This window comes from Acomys russatus, chromosome 5 (genome assembly GCF_903995435.1).
Source record: "Acomys russatus chromosome 5, mAcoRus1.1, whole genome shotgun sequence".
Lineage (NCBI taxonomy): Eukaryota > Metazoa > Chordata > Mammalia > Rodentia > Muridae > Acomys > Acomys russatus.
This window is the reverse complement of record NC_067141.1, coordinates 31321319-31345521: the sequence shown is the minus strand read 5'-3', so window position 1 is coordinate 31345521 and position 24203 is coordinate 31321319. Positions and strand designations below refer to the sequence as shown.

The following is a 24203-nucleotide window of genomic DNA, read 5'->3' as shown; positions in this document are numbered from 1 at the left end:
TGGTTCACTAGGTTAGGGAGGGCCCTGTGTTTTTCCTTGGCTTCCTGCCGTTGTCAGTGCCCAGGCTCAAGACAGTACTGAGTTACGTCAAGCGGGCAGAAGTCCTCATGTATGTGAGTCCTGCCCATGTGAGGTATTCTGGGAAAATGTTTGTGTTTATCACAGTGCCCTTGACACATGGGAGCCCCCGTTTCCCTTCTGGAGAGCTCTGAGACTCAAGAGTAGGTAACCTAGACAGGCGTGGTGGCACATGCCCTTAATCCCAGTGCAGGAGGCAGAGGCAGGCAGATCGCTGTGAGTTGAAGACCAGCATGGTCTACAAAGCAAGTTCAGGACAACCAGGACTACAAGTGAAACTGTCTTGAAAAACAAAAACAAACAAAGAAAAGAGTGGGTAACCTGGCCTAGATGTAGAACTAGCAACTGGAAGACCAGGCTGGCTTTATGTCCACCCACCCCTTGGCTTCCCACTCATGCTGTGAGGTAGGGCAAGAATGAGATCCCAGAGGGGTAGCCACAGGAAGCTTTGTTGAGGGCTTCTCTGAGGGTGTGTAAAAAACGCCTGAGCAGCCACAGAGATCCCAGCCTAGACTGGATCCAGAGCACTAAGTCTGAGGAACGGCAGGAGAGCCCAGGTAAACCGGCAGTGCTGAGCATCCTGCCAGCCTCAGGTCCTGAATCTTCCACCCAGCAGGGGGTGCTGTTTCCCCAACTAGTCTCACTGTGCCTGCAGAGCCTGGTGTAGATGCCCTGGCCCAGCTAAGCCTTGACTCCTTCCTACTCTGACTGCCCCAAAATCAGTTTGAGCCCACTTGATGAGGAGCTAGGGCTCTTGGCCTTGAATGCTGTCTCCCCATGATGCCTCTGAACAGAACAAGAAACAGCCTGCTCAGGGTCATACAAGAGGTACCAAACACAGAGGTTTGTCCTCCTAGCCTGGGGTCCTCTCATCAGTCTGCAAATGATCCTGGCCCTAAAAGAGCAGAAGCAGAGCAAATGGCCAGAGAGGTAATGTGGCTTGCTCAGGGTCGTACAGCAGATGGCAACTGTCTCCACAGATGACAAAGTCTGGTACAGACAGAGGTCCCCCTGGCTCCTTTACCAGCCCCAGCACCACCTCCCCTTGCTGTAAGGTAGACTTGGGTCCCAACTTCATCATGGTGCCTAAGCCTCCTCCTTCACCCCAGCCCAGATATGAGAAGCTCTGGGCTGTTCTTTGGCTCTTGTGACCTAGTGGAATAGGAGGGTGACAGGGCCTTAGTCCCCCCTCTCCCCCCCCAAGTTGGGCCAGCTCCTGTGAGATTAAAAGGGGCCTGTATCCTGCCTGGTCTAACCTCAGGGTTACCCTGAGCGTGAGGGAGATCATTGTCTTGATAATGTGGTGGGTTTTCCATCCTCAGCCCTTGATGACCTGACAAGACCAACACTGGGGTCTCCAGCCCACCCTTAGTAGACATTTAGGCGTGTGGAGTATGGAGGAACGATCTTGGGGGGGGGTGGAGGTCTCAAAGGGATGTTATTTCTCTAGTATCCCAGGCAACTCTGGCAACTCATCTTTGAAAGTTGCATGGCCTGACTAGAGTTTGCTTTGTAGGCAGGCCTGACCCTGGTTGGAGGAGGGGCTGGAGTGCAGAATAGCAATTGTCTTAGGGGAGTCTGCAGAGGAGACAAACCTCTGGGTGCATGAGCTGGAAAAGAATGGGCCACTCAGTCCGGCCTCCTCTCCCCCCCCTCCGTGGGCCCCCCAGGCTGGAAAGAGGGAACTGTGGTCAGTGCCCACAGCTGGGCCTCCAGCAAAATCCCACTCTATATACCTAAGAGAGGCAGCTCTGAGAACCGCCCCCCAGAGGGACAAAACCTCATTGTGAGGCACCCGCCAGCCTGGGCATCCCCTCCCCCAAGCCCTCCTCGGAGGGCCACTACAAGCCTGCTGACTGGGCCACATCTGGAGTGCAGGCTCTGGCTGCCCTTCCCCCATGCTGGCCACTGAGAAGGAGGGAGGCAGGCGGGGCAACAGGAGAGCTCATGGGCTCTCACCAGACTACCTGCAAAGCTGGGCTTGTTTTCTACCTTAGTCTGATGTCCACTGCCAGGGAGAGCCAAAAGTCCTAGGTTGGCTAGGTTAGTATCTTGACTTGCTAGCACCCTTCTGGGCTGTTGTTACTGGTGTGTGTGTGTGTGTGTGTGTGTGTGTGTGTGTGTGTGTGTGTGTGCGTGCGTGTTGGTTTCACTTTGTAGCCCCCATTGGTTTTGCACTTGCAATCTTCCTGTCTCAGCCTCCTAGGTACTTTGATTACAGGTGTGTATCTCTGTGCTTGGGAGGAAGGCCTTAATATCATTTTTCCCAAGAGATCCCAGCCCAGGGCTCTCTGGGGAACGGCAGGGGAGCCCAGGCATAGACAGGCAGTGCTGAGCATCCTGCCAGCCTCAGGTCCTGAATCTTCCACCCAGCAGGGGTCGCTGTTTCCCCAACTAGTCTCACTGTGTCTGCAGAGCCTGGTGTAGATGCCCTGGCCACTACAGTGGTGTAGTGGTACAGTGGTACAGTGGTGCAGTGGTGCAGTAGTGCAGTGGCACAGTGGTGTAGTGGTACAGTGGTGCAGTGGTGCAGCGGTTGCAGTGAATTAGTGGTACAGTGGTGCAGTGGTTGCAGTGGTGCAGTAGTGTAGTGATACAGTGGTGCAGTGGTGTGGTGGTGCAGTGGTGCAATGGTTGCAGTGATGTAGTGGTACAGTGGTACGGTGGTGTAGTGGTACAGTGGTGCGGTGGCGTAGTGGTGCAGTGGTGCAGTGGTTGCAGTGATGTGGTGGTACAGTGGTGTAGTGGTACAATGGTGCAGTGGTGCAGTAGTGTAATGATACAGTGGTGTAGTGGTACAGTAGTGTACAGGTGCAGTGGTGTAGTGGTACAGTGGTGCAGTGGTGCAGTAGTGTAATGATACAGTGGTGCAGTGCTGTAGCGGTAGAGTGGTGTAGAGGTGCAGTGGTGCAGTGGTACAGTAGTGTAATGATACAGTGGTGCAGTGCTGTAGCGGTAGAGTGGTGTAGTGGTGCAGTGGTACAGTAGTGTAGTGGTTCAGTAGTGTAGAGGTGCAGTGGTGTAGTGGTGCAGTGGTGCAGTGGTACAGTAGTGTAGAGGTGCAGTGATACAGTAGTGTAGTGGTACAGGTCTTTCTGGTTCTGACTTGCTGTGCTGAAGGGTCCTCTGAGATTGGGCACCGAGCCACTCTATAGTGGGATTTGCTGGGTGTGGGATCCCAGAATTCTCTGCCTCTAGATCTACGGTTCTGAAGTTTGCAGATGCCTTCGTTCACACATTCAGCTCGTACTTTTTGGGCACCTCCTCTGTGTCAGTTGGTACATTTTTGGTATTGAAGTTATAGAAGTGAGCTCGCTCCCTTTCACAAGGAGGAGGATAAAGGAGACTAAGTCGAAAGGTACAGCCGGATGAAGATGAGAAAGGCTGACGTGGAGGGCACTGCTTGGATACGATACTGATGTGTGCACTGAGGCCTGGTGGCCGAGAAGAACTAGCCTTTTGGGAACAAGCATCATAGATGAACTAACATGTGCCATGGCTCTGTGGCAGATATGGGCCTGGCATATGTGGGTGATGGCAGAAGCGCTTGGTAGCAATGGTTTAGTGAGCAGTGGAGAAAGCAGTTGACGCTGAGGTCATTGCGTCAAGGAGAGAGAGGTGATGCAAGGCCCGAGGAACCAGGGCAAGAGGCTCAGATATTGGAGTGGAAGGGCAAAGCACTGGCTTTTAAATGTCAAACCAGTGTTTGGTGTGATCTAATTTCTGATTTATGAAGAATTATTGAAAAGGATTGCAGAGAAATCATGTAGCAGAGATGCTGTGTAGTGGGGCAAGATGGAGGTAAGAGTTAAAACAGGAGATGATTTCAGATTAAATATCAGGCCAGGCAGCAGGGAATGAGAGTGTTTCTCTTGGCCGGGCAGTGTTGGTGCATGCCTGTAATCCCAGCACTCAGGAAGCAGGGGCAGGCGGATCACTGTGAGTTTGGGGTAAGCCTGGTCTACAAATTGAATCCAGGACAGTCAAGGCTACACAGAGAAATCCTGTCTCGAAAAACCAAACCAAACCAACCAACCAAACAAACAAAAAAGAGTGTGTCTCTTGCTGGGCAGTTGTAGTGCAAGCTTTAATCCCAGCACTCAGGAGATAGAGGCAGGTGGATCTCTTTGAGCTTAAGACCAGCCTGGTCTACTGAATGAGCCCAGAACAGCCAAAGCTACACAGAGAAACCCTATCTCGGATTATGTGTGTATGTGGAGTAGGGGGATGACTCATTAAAATTGGAACCCTGCTGACCTTGAACTCTTCACCTGTATTGTCCAATACTGCCATTGTCGTACACTAACTAAGCTCAAGCTAGTTTTAAAATATCAAACAGAAAATTCGGGTGTTCAGTCACCAGAGCCACATTTCAGGTGTTCAGCGGCCTCTGTGGCTAATGACAACACCTAGAGTTATTTCTGTCAGTCCTGAAAGTTCTATGGAGAAGCACTTCCTTAGGCAGGCCCTCCTCATTAAGTCTCAGTTTCCTCATCACTAAATGCAAATTATAATAGTTCCTTCTACTTGGGCGTGATGGCAAATGCCTTTAATCCCAGCACTCGGGAGGCAGAAGAAGGCTGATCTCTCAGAGTTCCAGGCCAACTAGTGAATTCCAGAACAGCTAGATCTTCATAGTGAGACCCTGTCTTGAGAGAGGGAGTAGGGAGTTCCTCCTTAGTGTAGACCTGCCTAGATTAACTGGGGTAACACCTATAGGCTGCTCTGTGCAGGCCCAGCACATTACAAACCTATCTTTGGTGCACGCACATTGCTCTCTGGGATAGAGTAAGTCCCAAAAGGAGTAGGAACCATCGCTGAGATCTGGTTCTGAAAACCCTCAGATTCATAATCTGGAACCTTACCTATCCAAGGAAAGAGTGAACCGCGGCTGATCTTGAATCACTTCCCAGAGACTTCAAGGCAAGGCAGAAGCCAGGACACCAATGCCACGTCGAGCGCCCCATGCAGGCGACGCGGCGTCCCGCTACCCGAGGTTGCGGCTCCGGGCATACCGCCAGAGGGCGCTGCGGACGGCGGGCGGGGCGCGGGGCAGGCGGAGGCTGGGCTTGGGCTGCGGGTAGCGAGCGTAAGGCGAGCCTGGCGGGACTGTAGCGGGAGTCCAGCCGGGACTGTCGCGCGGGCCGCCCGGGCGATGCCGCGCCCCCGGGCCAGGCTGTAGCAGGGCTGCGGCCGGAGCGCACGCGCCGGGCAGGCGGGCCATGGAGGTGGTGGACGAAACCGAAGCGCTGCAGCGCTTCTTCGAAGGTGAGAGATCGCGGGGCCGGTTGGGCGGCTAACGTTCTGCGCTGGGATAGGCAAGCCTATCTTCCTGAAGACAGGACTCCCATAGGATTTCCATCGTGTAAGGACCCCCACAAAGTCTCCTTTGGGCAGGAACTCTACTCCAGACTGGCAACAGCAAGGTGATTGGCTTCGAGATTAGAAGTCTCCAGGAGGTGTCTGCCCACGCCCTTTGGATTTGGACTTTCCATCTGTCTCCAACACTCAGCTTCCTTGGGGATGGGTTCCTTCCGTACTCAGTCCTCCTTGGAGCCTTTCGGGTCCCTCGGTCCCTCTAGATGGTGACACTCTAATCCTCAGCACACTTCTCTAGTCTGGGGACTGTATTCCACTTCTTGGCACTCCATCCTCGCCAGGCTCCTACTCCATTCTATTCTGGGACTTCCCATATCCCTTAAGACTGGGACCCCAAAGCCTAGCCAACCTCTTAGGAGCAAGGACCTCTTGACTGCGTCCTGGAGGTTGAGACACCCTTGGAGACTGCGTTGCCCTTTGAGACTGTCACCTGCTTCGTCCGCTAAGGCTGAAATTCTTGAAGCTATTGCTTCCCTGCCTGGGGGCAAACCCCTCACTTTAGTACGCCTCCTACAGATAGAACTCCCTCCCTGCCTCGAAGCTAGTATCTCTGCCACCAGCTGCCTCTGCCCTTGGAGACCTTCACAATACTGTAAATGGCATCCAACCAGCCCCATGTGGCTCGTCCGGGCTGGGTCCCTCACATCTGACCAAAAAGCTGTCTCTCCCTGCACCAGGAGTGACCTGGCCCCCTCACCTTGACCTGAAAAAAACCTTCTCCAGTGGGATCTATGAATGACTAAAAATTTTCCCTTACCCCGCTTCCCCAGCGCCCCCCAGCCCCCACCCCGCATTGATTTTAGAGTCTGTTCCTAATCTAAATACCACCTCATCTTTTCCGGAGCTGCCCCTGCCCCTCTTCCAGGACTGCCCCTCCCCCCTGAGCGCTGGGTTCAGGAGGGAAGGGACTGGGGAGGGGGAGGGGAGGTGCAGGCTGACATCTCCCAGCCTGCTGGGTTTCTCAGACCCTCACTGTAGTGTGAGGCCAGGCTCTTGAGCCCCTTTTGTATCCATCCCCGCTATGTTGGGAGCCTGACCCCTGTCTTACCATCTTCCTGGTCCCTAAGCTAACATCTTGCACCTACGTGTGAGAAAGGGCTTCCATGAGCAGAACCTGTTGCTATAGGCATACCAGGCTGGGAGTGCGAGTTGCAGGATAGAAATCAAGGCCCAAGTCTAAAGCCCAGTGCCAAGGTCCTGAGAGATTTCTCCAGGGCAAGAGGAGGACTTTTTTCTGTCTCTGTCTCCCTTTCTGTGACTTGGGCAACCACAGAATGGACTTTTGTCCACTTCTACTTGCTGAGCAACCCAAGGAGAGGACAGCCCTAAGTCTCTGCCATCTTCACTCCAGGATGCTGAGCACCCTGGCAGAACAAGTCCCAAGGCCCCAAAATGCTAGGCTTGGACTAGATTTGACGATCAATTCTGAGGCAGCTATACTATTTGAGGGGTGCTAAACAGCATCCCTCAGTCCCAGGAGCTCACTTCCCGAGACTGAGCCTAGGTTAGGGGTATTCAGGGACCTTGTGAGAAGTAAGGACCTTAGGAGAGGAGTCAGCTGTCCTTGTGGGGTACAAGTACTGATTAAGGGGTGCCTTATGGCTGCTCAGTGCCCTAATGACCCATGAGCCAGGGCCCCTTGATTTCTGAAGGTATTCTTAAGTTTCCTCTCCCACCCCCACCTGGGCTCCAGGCACAGGGGTGGGCCTAATTGGCCTGGGCTCCTCACTTCTGAGCCAAACTTTCCTTCCTGGCCTGGGGGGCGGGGGGGGCTGGGAGGCTGACGCCACAGCTTAGCCATGCGGCTGCCCGGCAGGGAGGTTGTGCTGCTCCCTCCAGAAAGATAAGAGGAGAGTCAAGAATGTCTGTGGGAAGCAGGCGGGGTGTGGGGCCTGCTCAGGAGGGCCAGGCTTCAGCAGTCTCCTAGAGCCTGGGGATATGGGCAGGGTGGGTAGGCACCTGGTTGAGTCCTCTAAGTCTGTCTGAGAGGCACTGGCTTTGGCAGGGAATCTGCTGGGCAGTGAGGTGGGGGTTCTCCCTGTGAGGTGAAGGGGCCTGAGGGAGCAGCCATAGACCTGTGGTGTGCTCATAAGTGTGAGGCCTTGTTTTATGGGTGCTGATGAGTCACCAGCTCCTGGTGACAGTGTATGCTCTCACACTCAAATGGGGACCCTTGGGTCCTCATCCAGATTCCCACATGGCCTCAGTCATTCCCTCTAGATAGTGGGCTGAGAGCTCCGTGGTTTGGGTTCTGGGCTGGACGACAAAATGACCCTTGCTGAAGGAGCGATCTTGAAGAGTCCTTTCTCCCGCCGTGTCTCCCACTAGCTCAGCACACAGGGGCATGCCCTACCCTGCTCTGAGTGAGACTGGGGGCTAAGGCGCTTTAGAGCCTTTGGTGGGAGGCTGGGACAGGGCGTCCCCCTCGAGGCTGGTACAGCTGGGTCCCCGTGACTGCCCAGTTAATCCCCTGGCGATAGGAACCAGCAGTCCAGAGCTGAGGGCACAAGGCCTGTAGAGAGTGGACCTCGGGGCAGGATGCATTGGCTCCCAGCAGGTAACCGGGTATAGGGGATGATGTATTTCTCTTCATCTGGTTGGTGGGGGGCCTGACTTCTTATCCAGATCAGTGATGGAGCAGGACCATGTTGAGAGGGCATGTTGAGAGCTGTGTGGCCCTACGCAGAGCCTCTCTGGGGTCTTTTTCCTCACCTGGAACACAGGTGGCAGAGGTCTCCATGTGCCCTCAGCTCTGATGAACCTTCTGTCACAATCCTGGGAAGGAGGGACATTTTAGAATATGGACAAAAGATTCTGGGTAGAGGCTGTGCCGATGGTGATGTGAGGGGCTCTTGTCCTAGCAAGTGTTTCCCAAAGCAGGTTTGTGTAGGGGTCGGTTTGGATACTGAAGGGAACTGGGTCTCCAGCAAGTGTCAAATAGGCCACTGAGGTTTGGGGGCTTTGGGGTCTCCAGGGTTGCAGGAACAGGCCTGGGTCTTACCCTTTCTGAACCTGAGGGTCTGACCAATACTTTCCTCTCTGGTTTGTTTTCCAGGTAGGGTAAGTCAGTTGGACCAGCGTAGGTGCTCTTTCTTTCTTTCTTTCTTTCTTTCTTTCTTTCTTTCTTTCTTTCTTTCTTTCTTTCTCTCTTTCTTTCCCAAGATAGGGTTTCCCTGTGTAGCCCTGACTGTCCTGGAACTCCCTCTGTAGACTAGGATGGCCTTGAACTCACAGAGATCCACCTGCCCCTGCTCCCTGGTGCTGGGAGTAAAGGAATGCGCTGCCACCGCCTAGCTTTAAGTAGGAGCTTCTAGTTGATCATTTTTAGACAAACAGACACTGTGGCCTCTGATGGGCTGCACAAGGTAGACAACAGAGTTCTGGATGGGAGGAGGGTGGGAGGGAGGACCAGAATGGACCCATGTCTCAGGGGCCAAAACTGAGACTCTGAGAGACAAGGTTAGCTAGGTGGTAGTGTAGGCTGACTTCAGTCGGCCAGCTTTCTCCTCTGCCATCAACGCCTTGTGGGAGGGGCTGCCAGTTGAGGGCAGCATCTTTCCAACCCCTCCAGAAGGCAAGAGTCTCAGGTGGAGACTATCTGGTAACTCGGGAGGGAGGACACCACCCATCATCTACATAGCCGGGGGCTGTGAAATGGGAGGTGGCTCTATGGCCTCTGTCACCTATCTGTCTTTGGAGATTCACCCTGGAGCAGGTGGGTAGGGAGACACTGGATCCAAGCTTTTCTTAATCCCTCAGATTCTCCTGGGTCCGTCCAGGACCCACCCCCAACTCCGCCGAGGACTCAGATACCTACCCCTAGTCCCACAAGACTTCTATCCCAACCCCAATCTATAGTGAGCTGATGGCTAGGCCCACCCTTTGGGCCCTGAGCCAGGTAGGAGGGGATGGATAATACAGGGGGTCTGACTCATCCCTAGGTCCCCACATGTGTCACAGAGCCACACAACACAGGGCAGGCAGGAAATGCTCCCTGCCAGTGGAGACCATGATCGATCGATCGGTCCATCTATATGTAAAGGAGCCCTGGGGTGTGTGTGTGTCATGGAAAGCCACTCTTTGGGAGTGGCTGCAGTCATATCAGTATTCAGGAGAGTTGGTTACCAGCCCCTTGACCTTATGCCTTTCCTCAGTCTGGGGGTGGGGGTGCTAAATAATGTACCCCTTGAGGTTTAGGCAGAGCCAAGAAGGCTATTTGGGGACAGAGCACTCTGGGTAGAATGGCATCTCCCTGGGAGACCTGCCCAGACAACACCCAAAGGGCTCTGGGGGGCCCTGGCAGCAGAGGCTAATGGGTAACCACCAAGCTAGGTTGCTGATTGGCTATTCCCGATGGACTTTGCCCTCCCTGATAAGAACAAAGCAGAAATCATTAACTGGATTATTAACTGGAGTGGCCCCGCCCTGAGTAGGCAGCCTGCCTTCCCTTCCTCCTCCTCATGGCCTAGGCCTCACAAACTCCTCAGCACCTCAGTTTCCCTCAGTTCGGATGACAATTCTCCCACGTCAAGGTCTCCAGCCATTACCACTGGGTGTGGGTGGCCCACTGATCAGGGGCTGGGATAGTTGATGCAAGGATTCTGTGCAACCTCTAGCAGGCAGTGGGGCCTGCAGCTAGCCCTGTTAGCTACATGGCCCTCTTCTTGGCTTTGTCACAGCTGGTTGGGCTCTATTGTCTCAGCCGTCAAAAGCGAGCACAGCTGGACTAGTTAGTGACCTTCAGAGCTGTTGTGGGATTGGGGAAGTAGCCCCCATAGAGGATCTAAGGACCCTGCCCTGCCTGTAGACCACTCCATGAATATCAGCCCTATTTAACCTACATCCCATGGACGTGCACAGCCCCTTTGCATGGCCTGGGACAGGTGGCATGCACTCACCTTTAGGGTTGTTGACCCACTCACACAGTAGGTTGATGCCTCGGACTTGGGCACATGTTTGACAGCTGGTGCTATGTGCTTTGAGAAAGACCCTCACCCTCGCTGAGATCTTTACTCCAGGCTGGGGGGCAGTCTTAGTCTGCTGAGTGTCTCCTGTCTGTAAGCAACTGTGTGACAGGCCTGGTTGCTTCATCTGGTGTCAAGTTTTGGGTCCTGTCCCACCAGTTAAGTCGGCTTCCTCTTCCATCACAGAGATGTAGAACTTGTTCCCTGGAACAAAAAGAGCTTAACCACCCTTGCTCTTTGCCCGCGGTACAGCTGGGCTAGAGCACTCTGCAGTGGTGCAGTCCTTGGCACAGGGGGGAAAGATAATTCATACAGCCTCTTTCTGAGAGGGAGGAGCTGAAAGGTAATACACCATGTTCATGCAGGTAGCCACAGAAGCGGGAATGCGATTCTGGACTACAGTGGAGCCCTCTTAGGGGAGGTAGGGAAGAGGATCTCATTGCATACTGAGGGGTCTGGCATGCCGATAGCCATTGTAGATGTCCACCCAGCCCTTGGTCTTTCTGGAGCACACAGCACTCACCCATATGGTCAAGGCTGCCAGGGTGTCATCAGGAAGACCCAAAGAGTACTGAGGTCAGAGTGTAAGGGAGAAGGGGCAGGGAACAGAAGAGGAAAGCACGTGAGTGGGAAGCCAGAGAGCCACTGGCTTGTATGGTGCTTGGCCTGTCTTTGTCCCTGTTGTTCTGCCTTCCGTTTACCTCTAGGCAGGGTTTGTAGCCTCTAAACTACCCACCAAGTGAGGCAAGGAGCTGCCTTTCTGGGGGAATTGGGCCAGAGACATGAATTTATTTGTTTAGTCCCATTGGACCTGCAGCTGCAGCTGATGCAAGCGCCTGACTTTGCACTGTGCAGAGAGGATGGGAGAAAAGAAAAGAGGAGATGCTTATGCTGGGGGACCCTGACCCAGCAATATGAACCTCTGTCTTGGGAGGGGTGGTAGTGGGGCCTGCCTTATTTGTGTGCATGAGCACTTGAGGACATGCCTGGGAAACAAGCTTGCGCCCAAGGCTTTATCACTACCACCTTGCACCCTTGAAACTGCAACAAACAGGCTGGGAATGTAGCTTACTTGGTAGAGTGCTTACCTAGCATGCGTGAACTGTCCCACCAAATCCTTAAGTCTGAGCCACAGTTGCCTGTGTTCCCTCCTGATTCCACACCAGAAACAGAAGAATCCCTCACCCCCACCCCTAGCCTGCCTTCAGACACTCTGCTCTTCCAGGGCATCCAGAGTCTCAGCTACCCTCGGACTACAGCCTTCCCTGGTCCCCACAAACCATCACCTTGTACTCAGGATAGCACAATCTGAACTCGGCAGCAAGATGTTCAGCCACGCTGGTTCTTAGGAAACCCACAGTGTTCTTAGTGACTTGCACTCACTTCAGGGGCACAAGGCTCTAACTCCAGGGGCGAAGAGAGGCCCACCCTCCAGTACCTTTGACCCTTTCTCACTGGAACCAGAGTGGACCTACCGTATGGACCTACAGCATGGAGGGCTTGGGTCTCTATCAGGTACTCCAGTTGGTTTGTGTTAACACACCAGCATGACCCCTAGGGGTACACTCCAACAGCAACACACACTGCATGTTTTACATGGGCCCCTTCACTTGTTCAGGAAGCTTTCCTCAAGCCTCCACAGTGCTAGCCTTTGGCGACAAAAGAGACAGATTCCCGCTGCCATGTGCATTTGACAGTTCTAAGTGACAAAGTCAATTGACAAGGTAAACCAGTCACACCCCCCCCCCCCTTTGTTACAGGGTCTCATGCACCTCAGGCTGGTCTTGAATTTAGTATGTACCTGAGGATGAACTTGAACTTGTGACTCTCCTGCCCTACTTCTGGGGGCTAGATTGACAGGCACACTCCACCACACCCAGTTATTTTGGTTCTGAGGATCAGGCCATGGTGCCTCTTCTGGGTCTCTGGTGAGGAGTTGAGAGGGACGCAGCCAGCTGTGACTTTGGCTTGAGGATCTTTGCTGTTAGGTGTGGCTGCCCGGGCCCAAACCGACTGAGAATCTGATGCATCAGTGTGCAGAGGTGCTTGTACAGCTAAGTATCCGGGTTGCAGGCCTGTGATTGATTGAGAAGGCCCTAGTGGCAACTGCAAGCTTGAACAGGCCGGCAAGCGGTTCTGGCTATTGATGAGGATAGAATGTCTAGGTCAGAGAATTGTGACCACCCACTGTGCCTTGCCATCATGTGGACTGATTGGAGCCTGTAGCTTAGTTCACATTGGGAGACAGGCTGTGGCATTGGGGGTCCTCTGTGGCTAGGTGACTTGGAAAGGACCTCCTGGGTAGGCTGGGAGGAAGACACAGAAAGCATCCCTACCGGGGTATGCGGGAGAAGCAGTATACTGGTTACATACCTGGATGGACTTACAGACAGACAAGGGCCCTCAGAAACTCAAAGCCACAAGAGAGCTCAAAGGCTGCACTTCCTGTGCAAGAGGGCAGGAACAGAGCAGGGATGCTTGAAAGGGAAGAACAGGATGGCTATGTTGACTGAAGGATAGCTTTCTGGGGTGCCTGTCCACCAGGTGGAGAAGTTATGTTGAGGCTCAGAGAGAGAGAGAGAGGAGAGAGGTCAGGAAGTCACTCTGCAATAACGCTGAGGCCCACATTGGCAGCCAGGCCTCTCAGAGGATCATAAGGATGCCAAGGTAGCAAGCATCTGACAGACATCGAGCCGCTGCTAGAGCCAAGGTACCCTCAGATTCAGATACTTGAGGTTGACACTCAAGGGCTTGAGCTCTGGTGGTGCCCTGACCACCCTGAGTTCGGATCAGCCCACCCTGCCCATGGCCACGTGGCTGACGGGATTTCCGCCATGTTTGGGGCATGAATTGACAAGTGCTCCATTGACGGGGTAAGGGAGGGGGTAGGCAGGGCACAAGACTCCCACTGTGCTGTGTCCCCACCCTCCCCACCCGACAGGACAATGGCAGAGACTCAGCCAGCGGCCACAGCTGGTTGGGGGGGGGGGGGATGAGAAAGGGGATAGAGACAGGGAGAGGTCCAGGGTGGAGGGACCACCTGGGTCCCTGCCTGCTGCCTCCTGCACCTGGCTTGGGTGTTCTTGTCCCCTTGATGAGTGGTCTTAAAAGGAAGGGAAAGGGGGAAATGAAGTTTTCCCACAGCCTGGCCCCCTGGCCTGCCTGCGAAGAAACAGCCTCTGGGTCTGGCTCTTGTTTCAGGCAGGTAATAAAGGCCCTAATTAGTGTGGAGCCCCTGGGCACAGCTCTGCAGGATACCGTGGGACCTGGATAGGCTACTGTCCTCTAGGTCTTTCACGGTCTGCTCAAGGTCTCCAGACCTGACAAGGCCACCTCTTGTCCCTGCCTCATCATCTTGTTCATTCATTCATTCTGTGACTATGGGATACTGGGATTCTTAACATTGCAAGGAGCCACAGCCGCCCAGTCCCTGCTCTGTAACTATAGGCAGGATGTCCACAGTCTCTTGATCAGTACAGCAGAGGAAGGACGGCTGCCCCACAGGAGAGCTGTTCTTTAGAATGTGGAAGTCAGACTGTGGGGCCACTCACTCGCCTTCCCCAGGGAGGTGTGAGGCAGCCAGGTGAGCAAGCAGACAGCCTGATGAGAAAGTAGAAGGAAAGAGTCAATGGGGGCCACTTGAGTTGGGGTTTTGGATAATAGAAATCTGCAAATGAATGGAAACTGGCTTTCTCTGGTAGAGGCAACATCATATGCAAAGTCCCTGTGGGTGGCATGTTTGTCCCTGACAGGAAGGAAACAGGAGCTGGGCTCCATAGTCTGACAGAAGAGGCTGAGAAGCCAAAGGCAGTGTCGAATTTGTTGGAAGGTTTGAGGAGGACAGATACTGATGGGTGATACTGGGGTACCACTTTTTGGATGGGTGGGGCCTTCAGCGGCTTGTGGCAGGCCGAGGCTCACTTTCCAGGTGGTTTTGAGGATTGGTGGTAACAGGGGTAGACAGTATCCTGTCTTGAGTCTGCAGCCTTGCAGGCACTCCTCACTGGGATCCAGTGTTCCATGTTTTTTTGTTTTTGTTTTGTTTTGGCAATGGGGAAGCGCTCCTAGAGTGTACCTTAAGGATTGTGCCCTCTCCTGGGCCCTTGGGGAGGTGGGGGTAGAGGGGGTGGAGGGACTGTTCCAGCCTCAAGATCCCTAGGCCCCTGCAAACCTCTGTGGCTCTTCTCTCTATTGTGGGGTTGCTGGCTAGGCTGTGGCCCTGTGTGATGTCTGGACCGTATGGGAAGAAGGAAGACAAGGCTTGTAGGGAGAAGGAGCTGTGGGGGGCGAGGGTGGGGGGAGGCCTGCATGCCTCAGGAAACCTCAGCTTCCCTGGCTCCAGAGCTCTAGACCCACCTCACTCTGCCATCAGCCTCCTCCTCCCCCCTCAGTCCTCCCGGACCCTGGCACGAGAGGGTCCCTCCTCCCCTAACCACATCTGGTTCTTGTTAGGGTCTCCCAGGATGCCTGGGCCTGAGGGCCCCATTCCCCCACCCCCACCCCCAGGGGAGGTGGACAGGAGGATTAGGGGCGATTAGGAATGCTCCTGGCCAAGGAAGGAGGAGCCCATGACCGCCGTCAGCCCATCACTCACCCAAGGTGCCAAGTTCAGTCTCAAAATCCTGCAGCTTCAGCAGCTGGGGCAGTGTGGGGGTGGGGCTCTAGGTTCTCCTCCTCCTTTCCTCAGAAACCTTTAGCAATGCTGTGGAGTAGGGACCAGGCTGAAGGAAGACACAGAAACATCCGCTGCACCTTTCTCCCTGGGGTCAGACTGGCTAGTTTTCTTCTGTGTGGCTTTGGGGTGAGAAGTGACGTCACCGAACAATGGAGACAGAGATGGTAGCATCAAGTTCCGTGGGAGTGGTTGAGGGGTGCAGTTCCTGACCTGGGCAGGAGTCCGCATCATTGTCATCAGCCCAGTATGGATTCGGAAGGACTGGCAGGCTCTTCATCATGGCCTGCCATCACTGACCGACGTCCCTTTGCTCGTTGTTACGATTTGGTGACGCCTGAAGGTGCCCTAATGCCCCATAAATAATAAACTCAGTGATGAGTGTGGCACACAGTAGGTGCTCTGTGGTTCTCAGAAATGGGTGAGGCGGGATTGGAACTTGGACAGACAGACTGAACATGAACAACACCACAAAAGCATGGCTGGAAAAACTCTGCATGGTGGGTGGGTGCCCTCTGTTCCCAGCTGGGGTGAGCCCCCCCCCCCGTGGGGGTCAGCGAGAGGCCCTGGCCTGTCGCAGGCAGCGTGTGACTCCTAGGAAGGCTTAGCTGCTCATGCTCATTAATTCATTAATCACCTAAGCGGGAGTTCAGCATTCTTCAAATGCCAACTGGGGCCATGGGGGGCCTGGGCTGGGGGCTCAGAGACCCCAGGGTGCTGGGGTTTGGGAGGTGAAGACAGCCCCACCATGTGCAGGGCTCCTGTTGTGCGCCTGACACTTTATAATCCATATCTTTGCAGCTTTACAACCATCACAATTGCCCCCAAGAAGCCTCTGTTCACCCCCATTTTCCTAAGAAGGATATACCTAGGCCCAAAGAGGATATGGCCTGCTTTGGGTTACACAGCAGGCAATGGCTGAGTTGGATGGGGTTTGTCCCTGACCAATCTGAGCTCTGTCCCCCGGGACTCCCCAGAGGAAGGACTGAAGGTACCAACCCAAGAGTTGAGCCCTTAGACTCTAGAGGGTCGTTTTTTCCTCGGTGGAGCTGGCCAGACTCAGTCAGCAGTGTGGGTGGGGTGTCCTTCGTTATCAGGGTTGACGCATCTCTCACGTCACCCCCCTTATCACTCCTCCCTCTCGCTACCCCCCTTCTTGCCCCGCAAGGTGACCCTGGGAAAGGAAAAGCCATCACCACCCCTCTCCTTTGCCATGCCCAGGAGCCCTGGACTACACTTTCTTTGTCCTTTCTCTTTAGGGGTCTGAGGCCATGGGGGAGGACCCAAAAGAGGATAGCAAGCAGAGGGTGGAGGGGCAGAGTTTGGCCACTGTTCCTCCCTGTATGAGGCCTGGACAAACTGCCTTCCTCATCCTCTGTCTCCTTTGGAGGGTCAGGGCTAAGCAAGCTCCCCATCTACAGCCCAGAGGCAGTGGACCTAGCCACCAGAAATGGGCCTTGCTGGCACTAACTGATCTTGGTCTCAGGCTCTTCCTGGAGCTGGAGCCTGGGGTGCAGTGAATGATTCCTTGAGTTCCTGAGCCCCAGGATGTGTTTTGCGCCCCCAGGCTTCAGGCTTCCAGGAGCTCAAGGCTGAGTCTCCTGGAAGGACCTGGCAGGAAAGTCATTCTGGGCCTGAGCTACTGGGGCGATAGGACCTGCCTTGCTCCTTAGAGCATTCTTTAAGACAGGGGGCTAGGTGAGGGGGAGGGAGATGATTCTGTCACATAGCTAGAGAAAGGACAAGAGTGGCTTCTCTATCCCCAAACCCATGCATTGGATTGTTGACCTCCTTGAGGGTTGTGGGCAGGCATTATTCTTGGAAGGGCATCAGGGGTGGACAGTGAAGTGCCATGCATCGAGCGGAGCTAGGTCATAGCTTTTAGAGAGCCTAGCCTGAGGAGGGCTGGTGGGTCCTAGGCCTGAGGTCTTCAGGGACCAGTTCAAATCCAGTTGCCCTGCTTTTCAGGCCATGACATCAGTGGTGCCCTGGAGCCTTCCAATATCGACACCAGTATCCTGGAGGAGTACATTGGCAAAGAGGACGCCTCTGACCTGTGAGTCACCTCAGCTGAGACCTCTGGGCAGTTCCCTGTGGGAGGGGACATGGAAGTTCCCCTCAGGCCTGGGAACCTGGGGGCTGAGCCTCCTCCCTTCCCCACAGCTGCTTCCCTGACATCTCTGCACCAGCCAGCACAGCCTCCTTCCCCCACGGGCCACCGGCCATTCCCGGCTCCAGCGGGCTCCACCATCTGAGCCCCCCTGGGAGTGGACCATCCCCTGGGCGCCATGGCCCTCTCCCACCCCCGACCTACGGCACCCCACTCAACTGCAACAACAACAACGGCATGGGCACCACCCCTAAGCCCTTCTTGGGGGGCTCTGGGCCTCCCATCAAGGCAGAGCCCAAGGCTCCCTATGCCCCAGGGTGAGTGGGGGCCAGGGAGTGGGTGGGGACAGGATACAGGGGCACAGTGGCCACTGTCCAGCAGATTCAGTGGGAAGGGCTTAAATGACAGGCCCCCTTATGGGTAGGTTTGGATAGGGGTGACACCAGGCTGGCAGGAGACTCACATGCTTTGTCCCGAGGCGATGAGCAGCCACCAGGGTTCAGAGAAGGTCCTAAAAGTGCTAGAAAAATCTCAAAGCAATGTAGGGACAGAAGAGAGACTCGGGACCCCAATGGACACTTACAGGAACCCCGTGCCATGTTTGTACGCACACCCATAGAGCACCCGTGCCCCATCTGCCCATGGAGTATTTAGCTGGCATTTTTCTCTGTCCTGGGAGTTGCTTGTACCTTAAGCGTGGCCTCTCAAGCTGTCCTGCCTTGTGGAGCCAAAGTCAGTTACATCTTGAGGGGGCTTTTTCCTGCCAGCCTCCCACACCTCCGTGACCACACTAATGTCCTGACCTAGTGATGATCCTGTGCCTGGCTTTGAGTGCCTGCAACCATAGCCCAGTCAGCCCCTGGACTCTGTGGTTCTCAACCTTCCTAAGCTCCGACCCTTTAATACAGTTCCTCATGTTGTGGTGATCCCCAACCATAACATTATTTTTGTTGCTACTTCATAACTGTAATTTTACTACTGTTATGAATTTTAATGTAAAAATATAGGATATGCAGGATATCTGATATGTGACCCCTGTGAAAGGGTCGTTTGACCCCCTCCAAAGGGGTCACAACCTACAGGTTGAGAACCATTGCTCCAGAACATGCTCAAGGGGAAATGGCCAGAGCCAAGGTCCACCAGGCTCTCCACAGATCTCAGTGAAGACGGCACAGGGCTTGTCTTTAGGTAGAATAAGGTTCCAGGGTGCATAGGTGCTGTGTCCAGCAGCCTGGCACCAGCCTGGTCTTCTTCCCATTTGTCAGCCTCTGGGCTTGGTGACCTATGACCTCTGCCAGAGGCTGGGTTTCATCACCTGTAGCATGAGCTCCACGTCCATGGTGGAAACTTAGTGGGAGAAAGCAGAGAGGAGGTATTGGGTAGATACCCAACATACTGTGAGCAGGGGCTCCTCAGTAGCCAGCTTAGGGTGACCATAGTGGAGGACAGGCACACAGTGCCAGTGGCAAACCTGGGTTGCCTGAGGGTGTCTCTAAGCCCAAGCTACCTGAGAGCGGAAAGAGAGAAGGTTTAGCAGGCACAAACGAGTCCCTTGGGCGTCCCTGAACCATCTCCAGGTGGCCCTGGCAGGGCTTGTCCAGAGCCACTTTGGCATCCTGGTCTAGGCCTAGGCTTTGTTTGAAGTGAAAACAAGACAGACCCAGGCCCATTGTGGGTGATGAGAGAAGACCGCTGTGTCAGCACTGAGGGTGCTGCTTGGTGTGTAAAGCACTTTCTAGAATGTGTGAGGACCTGGATTCTCTCTCCAGCACTATAAAAAGTAAAACAATTCACCATCAGACAGGAAATAACCAGTGAGAAGATGAAAGAATGCAGGGTCACGTGGACTGGGATGTTTGATGGTGGGGACTAGGGGGTGTGAAAGACCTTGACTATTGGAGGAACCCAAGAACACTGTTATGAAGTGTAGGGGGCAGGGGGGAGCTGGACGTGGAGAGGACAGAGCTGGGTCAGCCCAGGGATTGAGGCCATGGTGACAGGGTGCAAAGCCCTACCCTGTCCACTGTGTTATCCTTAGGAAACATTGTTTTAGGGTCCACTTTTTTTTTTTCTGTGTAGCCTTGGCTGTCCTGAAACTCACTCTGTAGACCAGAGTGGTCTCAGTCAGAGGTCTGCCTGCTTCTACCTCCCAAGTGCTGGGATTAAAGGCTGTGCCACCAGTGCCTGGCTTAGGATCTACTTTTTTTTTTTTTTTTTCCGAGACAGGGTTTCTCTGTGTAGCCTTGACTGTCCTGGACTCGCTTTGTAGACCAGGCTGGCCTCGAACTCACAGCCATCCGCCTGCCTCTGCCTCCCGAGTACTGGGATTAAAGGCTGCACCACCACGCCCAGTTTAGGGTCTACATTTTTTATTTGGGGTCTTAAGGATTGATTCCCAAGAGCTTGTCATGCGTGCTGGGCGAGAGTTCAACCACCAAGCTACGCCAGGGTCTCACTATGTTATTCACGTTGGCCTTAAACTCACTCTGCAGCCCAGGGCAGACTTTGAAGTTGTGATCCTCTGTCTTCAGCCTCCTGAGTAGCTTGGGATACACGTCCACACCAGATTCAGGGTCCTTATTCTTGGATCAGTTTCAAAGATGTAATGAGACCTCCACAAGCAGGGATGGGGATAGGGAAGAAACGGCCATGGCTTGTTCAGGGATGTAGTAAAATTCTGAAGTCACCACAGGAATGTGTCCACTGTGACCCTGAAGCTTTTCTGGTGGTCTCTGGGCATGGTAGAGGGGAGCCTCTCTAGATGTGGAGAGGAGAAATGACCAACAGTTGGGTCCCTGTATAGCCACAGTCTCTCTCTAGGCGAGTACATGTTTTGTACAGGACGTGTTGACCTCTGGGCTTAAGTTTGTTCTTTTGCCTGAACCACTGATAAAATAAAACTTGGAAGAAAAAAAAAAGAGCTCAGGCCCAGAAAAGCTGGCTTCCTGCCTGGTCCACACCTGCCTCTTGCCAGGCAGCTTGTGGTGACCTACTGAACCTCCTCAGACCAAGCCCCAGGTCCTAGGATTTCCAGGAAGCTGGAGGTTTCAGGGGGTGCCCAAGAGAGGCAGATGCCTGGCCCCTTGTTCTGGGGACGGGGAGGGCAGGGCCTTCAATCCCTGTGCCACCACCAACGACCTGGCCACTGGCCCACAAATAACCATTATTAGGGCTGGAGATCCAGGGCAGGATTCTAAAGTCTTTCACCCACAATTAAGCCCCAGACCCTGCTAGGGCTTTCAGATAGGTGGACAGAGATAACCTTGGGTAGATGTGAGGAGATCTCAATGGCATGGGATGGGGGCAGGGGTCTTTGTAACCGTGCCCACCAGAGGGGCTGCTTGTCTGAGGGTTGGGTCCTGGGGGGGGCGTACAGCTGCTGGCCCAACAGTTTCCTTCCTCCGGCCCCCTGCAGCACACTGCCAGACTCGCCCCCAGACTCAGGCTCTGAGGCCTACTCCCCTCAGCAGGTGAATGGTGAGTCCAGCGGGCAGCGCCACCCTCCCCCTCTGGGTTTGGGCAAGTGGTTGGTGCAGCCTTATCAGGGAGAGAGGGAGGAGGGAGGGAGGGGGCAAGCGGCTGCCCAACGGGCCAGATTATCGCTGGTCAAATACTCCTCGGCACTGGCTATTGTTCCCCTATGGGCGGGTGGGGAGCCTGGTCCTGCCTCAGAGCAAGCGTCCCTGCCGGTGATGCCACCGTCTGGCCCCCTGCGCCATCATGGACGCGCCCTTTGGCGGTAAGTGGACATCTGAGGAAGGCCGCTGCTACTGGCCCACCTTTACAGGGTGCTGAGGGGTACAACAGCCCCCACGTGGCCAAGAGTAGAATGGTCATGGGCAGACTGAAGAGGGGTCAAGAGTTCTGTTTATCCTACCAAAACATCCCTGGAATGCTTCCCCCTCAGGCTGGGGAACTGGCCCCTGGTACTTGGAGTGGGGCAGCTGGAGGGAGGAGGGGGACCAGGATGGAGTCTCCTCTGGGAGACTCTTCCTTCAGGCTTCAAAGGAGTTAGAGGCTGGGGACCTTCCAGCAGCTTAGCCCAGACAGCCTACTGGAGAGAGCTGGCTAGATTGGGTTGCCACCCTTGCAGAGTTCTGTTTCCCTGCCCAGGCTCTAGCTGGCTGCCCAGTCTCCCCACCTAGCCTCTGGCATGACTCAGGAAGCAGGAGACCATGCCTAGGGGAAATGGGTGAGGCAGGCATCTGACTCCTGTCCCCCATCTCTTCCTCAGACCCCCATCTTCTGCGCACCATAACCCCGGACACTCTGTGCCACGTGGGAGTCCCTTCCCGGCTAGAGCACCCGCCCCCACCTCCAGCCCACTTGCCAGGTCCCCCACCACCCCCGCCTCCCCCGCCTCACTACCCTGTCCTTCAACGAGACCTCTACATGAAGGCTGAGCCCCCTGTACCCCCCTATGCTGCCATGGGGCCTGGTCTGGTGCCCCCTGAGCTCCACCACACCCAGCAGACCCAAGTGCTACACCAGCTGCTGCAACAGCATGGAGCTGAGTAAGGCTTGGGCAGAGCCTCCTTGGCAAGAAGGTGGGGTGGGAGTCAGGGCATCAGGAGTGGTGGGGACAGGGTGACCCTAGGGAAAAACAGAGGCCCTGTGGAAACTATACTTTGAGGGCCTCTAGCCATTGCTGATTGGTAACAGCTACCTCATTCACAGATGGGCAAACTGCTGTTCTCAGAAAGGAAAACAGTTTTCCCAGGTCATGGATTAGGAAAAGGCAGGGGACCAGGACTTGAACCTGGAACTGAGTTCCTAACTCAGACCCCAATGCCTTTGTGCCCATTAACTGGAAGACTCGGGCTTCTAAGAGTGACAATTGCAAGATGCTCTGTGTAACACAGCTGCTCTGTGGAGCCACACATAATCAAGTGTGACCCCTGCCTACCTCTCCACAGGAGTTGTAATACAACTGTGGTAAAAGCGAAGAGTGGGAACATGAGTGACAGGCTAGAGTACTGGGGATGTACCTGAGGGCTTCCTGTAGGAAGTGTCCTCCTGACTGGGCATTGTCTGCTGATGCCTAAGGGAGAGGGGTAGGCACTGCACAGGAGGAGAGGGCTCAGGGACAGAGAGCCAGCCCCCATGGCACTCACCTCTGCCCCCAGGCTCCCTCCACACCCCTCCAAGAAGAGGAAGCACTCGGAATCGCCCCCCAACACCCTCAATGCCCAAATGCTGAACGGAATGATCAAGCAGGAACCTGGGACTGTGACAGCCTTGCCCCCGCACCCTGCCAGAGCCCCATCCCCACCATGGCCTCCCCAGGGCCCACTCTCACCTGGCGCTGGCTCTTTGCCCCTCAGCATTGCCCGAGTCCAGACTCCACCTTGGCACCCACCAGGTGCATCCTCCCCAGGTAGGTGACTGGCTGGCCACTAATGCTGGGGAGTGAGTGAGTGTCTGCCCTGGGCCTAGATCTCACCAGTGTCCCCTCCCTCCAGGCCTCCTGCAGGACAGCGATAGCCTCAGTGGCTCCTACCTGGACCCCAACTACCAATCCATCAAGTGGCAGCCGCATCAGCAGAACAAATGGGCGACCCTTTATGATGCTAACTACAAGGAGCTGTGAGTGACCTGTGTCACCTGTCTTGGGGACAGTTCAAGACTCCATTGAGGTCCTAGGTCAGGGCTTGAAAGCATTTTGGGTATAAAAAAAAATCACATTTGACAGGAGAGCCAGCAAGCTCAGGGAAGAATTAGGCACAGGGCTCAGGCTCCAGAGCCTCTTGTCAGCCTATCTCTCTAAAGGTAATGGTATCTGCCAAGGAGGGGCGTGGGAGCCAAGTCAGGAAGAAGTGGGCGGAAACATGTTTTCTGGCCCCTCCTCTATGTTCTCCTGCATTCCAGGAAGGTAGCCTTAAGCCCTTCAGCAGCCCCCTCCCTGTGGATGGAGGAGGGGTAGGGGGACATGGGAGTGCGGCTGCACCCAGCATTCCTGGTCCTTCCTTAACACCGCATGGATATAGCTTCCCAGGCCCCAAGATCCCAGGAGGGACTACTCCCTTTTCTCCCACAGAAGGTCAGGGTGTGTTAGAAGGTAACTCCCCTCAGTGTACTTCAGCCTTAGCCAAGCCTGAGCAGGTGACTGGGGCAGGGGCCCTCTCACCAGAACAGTGGCTGAGATGGGCATCTTGAATGGGTGCCCTGAGCTGTGGTAGAATAGGAGGTGTCCTGGTATGGGTGCCCTGAGCTGAGAGACAGGTTTGCTGGAGTGTGCACCCTGAGCTGTGGAAGTTCTATACAGTAGTTTCCAGGGTTGGGTGGGGTGGAGGGTGTCCAGTTGTGATGGCAGCTAAAGTGCTATAGAGGGCATTCCAGTCCCTGTGGTCGGGAGAGAAATCCCTCCTACAATCCTTGGGCACCTTGCTGTCTCATCACTTAGGCCCCAAGGCCAGAGAGCTACCAGCAGAGGTCCACAAGTGTGACCCAGGAATTTTCGGACACTTTCTTAGGTCAGACAGATGGGTGAGCCCTGTAAGGGAAGAAAGGCCTTCCCTTGGAATGTGCTCATGAGTAGAGAAGCAGTCTCTCTGTCCAGCTTCCTGTGGGTGGGCGCTAACACTCCTGTGTCCAGCGGGGTACCTCTACTGCATGGTGACCCAGGGGAGGATGACTCAAGTCCTAAGTCAACAAGTGCTCTCTTAACTGCCCCTGGAGGTGCCCTAAAGGCTCCAGACACTGTCTCGGTGACAGATGGCACCCTTCAGTTGTTCCTGAGGGGAGGTCCGAAACCAGAAGTACTCCCCTCTCTCTGGGGGGCAGTTGAGGGAGTCAGAATGAGGGCACTAGGGGCCTTGAGCAAAACGGTGGGCTGGGGTGGGCCCAAGGCAGAGCTGGCTCCTGGTTCCACCGTTTCCACGGCAACCAGCTGTCAGGCACAGTTGAGACTCTGCAGATGCAGCCCATCTCATTCCATCTCCCACAAGGGAGGGGGCTTCAGGCAATGTGTGGGAAATGGTTGAGTGTGCTGAAGGGTGCC

At 54.8% G+C, this 24203-nt stretch overlaps 2 protein-coding genes across 2 annotated transcripts in view; one reads left to right on the top strand and one right to left on the bottom strand.

Moving 5' to 3' along the window:
* The window catches only part of Tmem258 (transmembrane protein 258), a 105242-nt gene that overhangs the window by 63198 nt on the left and 17841 nt on the right, over positions 1-24203 (bottom strand). The gene's annotated exons all lie outside the window — the stretch shown is intronic.
* Positions 5234-24203, top strand: part of Myrf (myelin regulatory factor) — a 31717-nt gene continuing 12747 nt past the window's right edge. The window contains exons 1-7 of the mRNA XM_051146114.1: positions 5234-5346; positions 17062-17149; positions 17257-17520; positions 20619-20680; positions 21438-21717; positions 22330-22580; positions 22666-22789. Of these exons, the coding sequence (XP_051002071.1) occupies positions 5301-5346; positions 17062-17149; positions 17257-17520; positions 20619-20680; positions 21438-21717; positions 22330-22580; positions 22666-22789 (1115 nt within the window). The 5' untranslated portion in view covers positions 5234-5300. The remainder of the gene's footprint in view (positions 5347-17061; positions 17150-17256; positions 17521-20618; positions 20681-21437; positions 21718-22329; positions 22581-22665; positions 22790-24203) is intronic.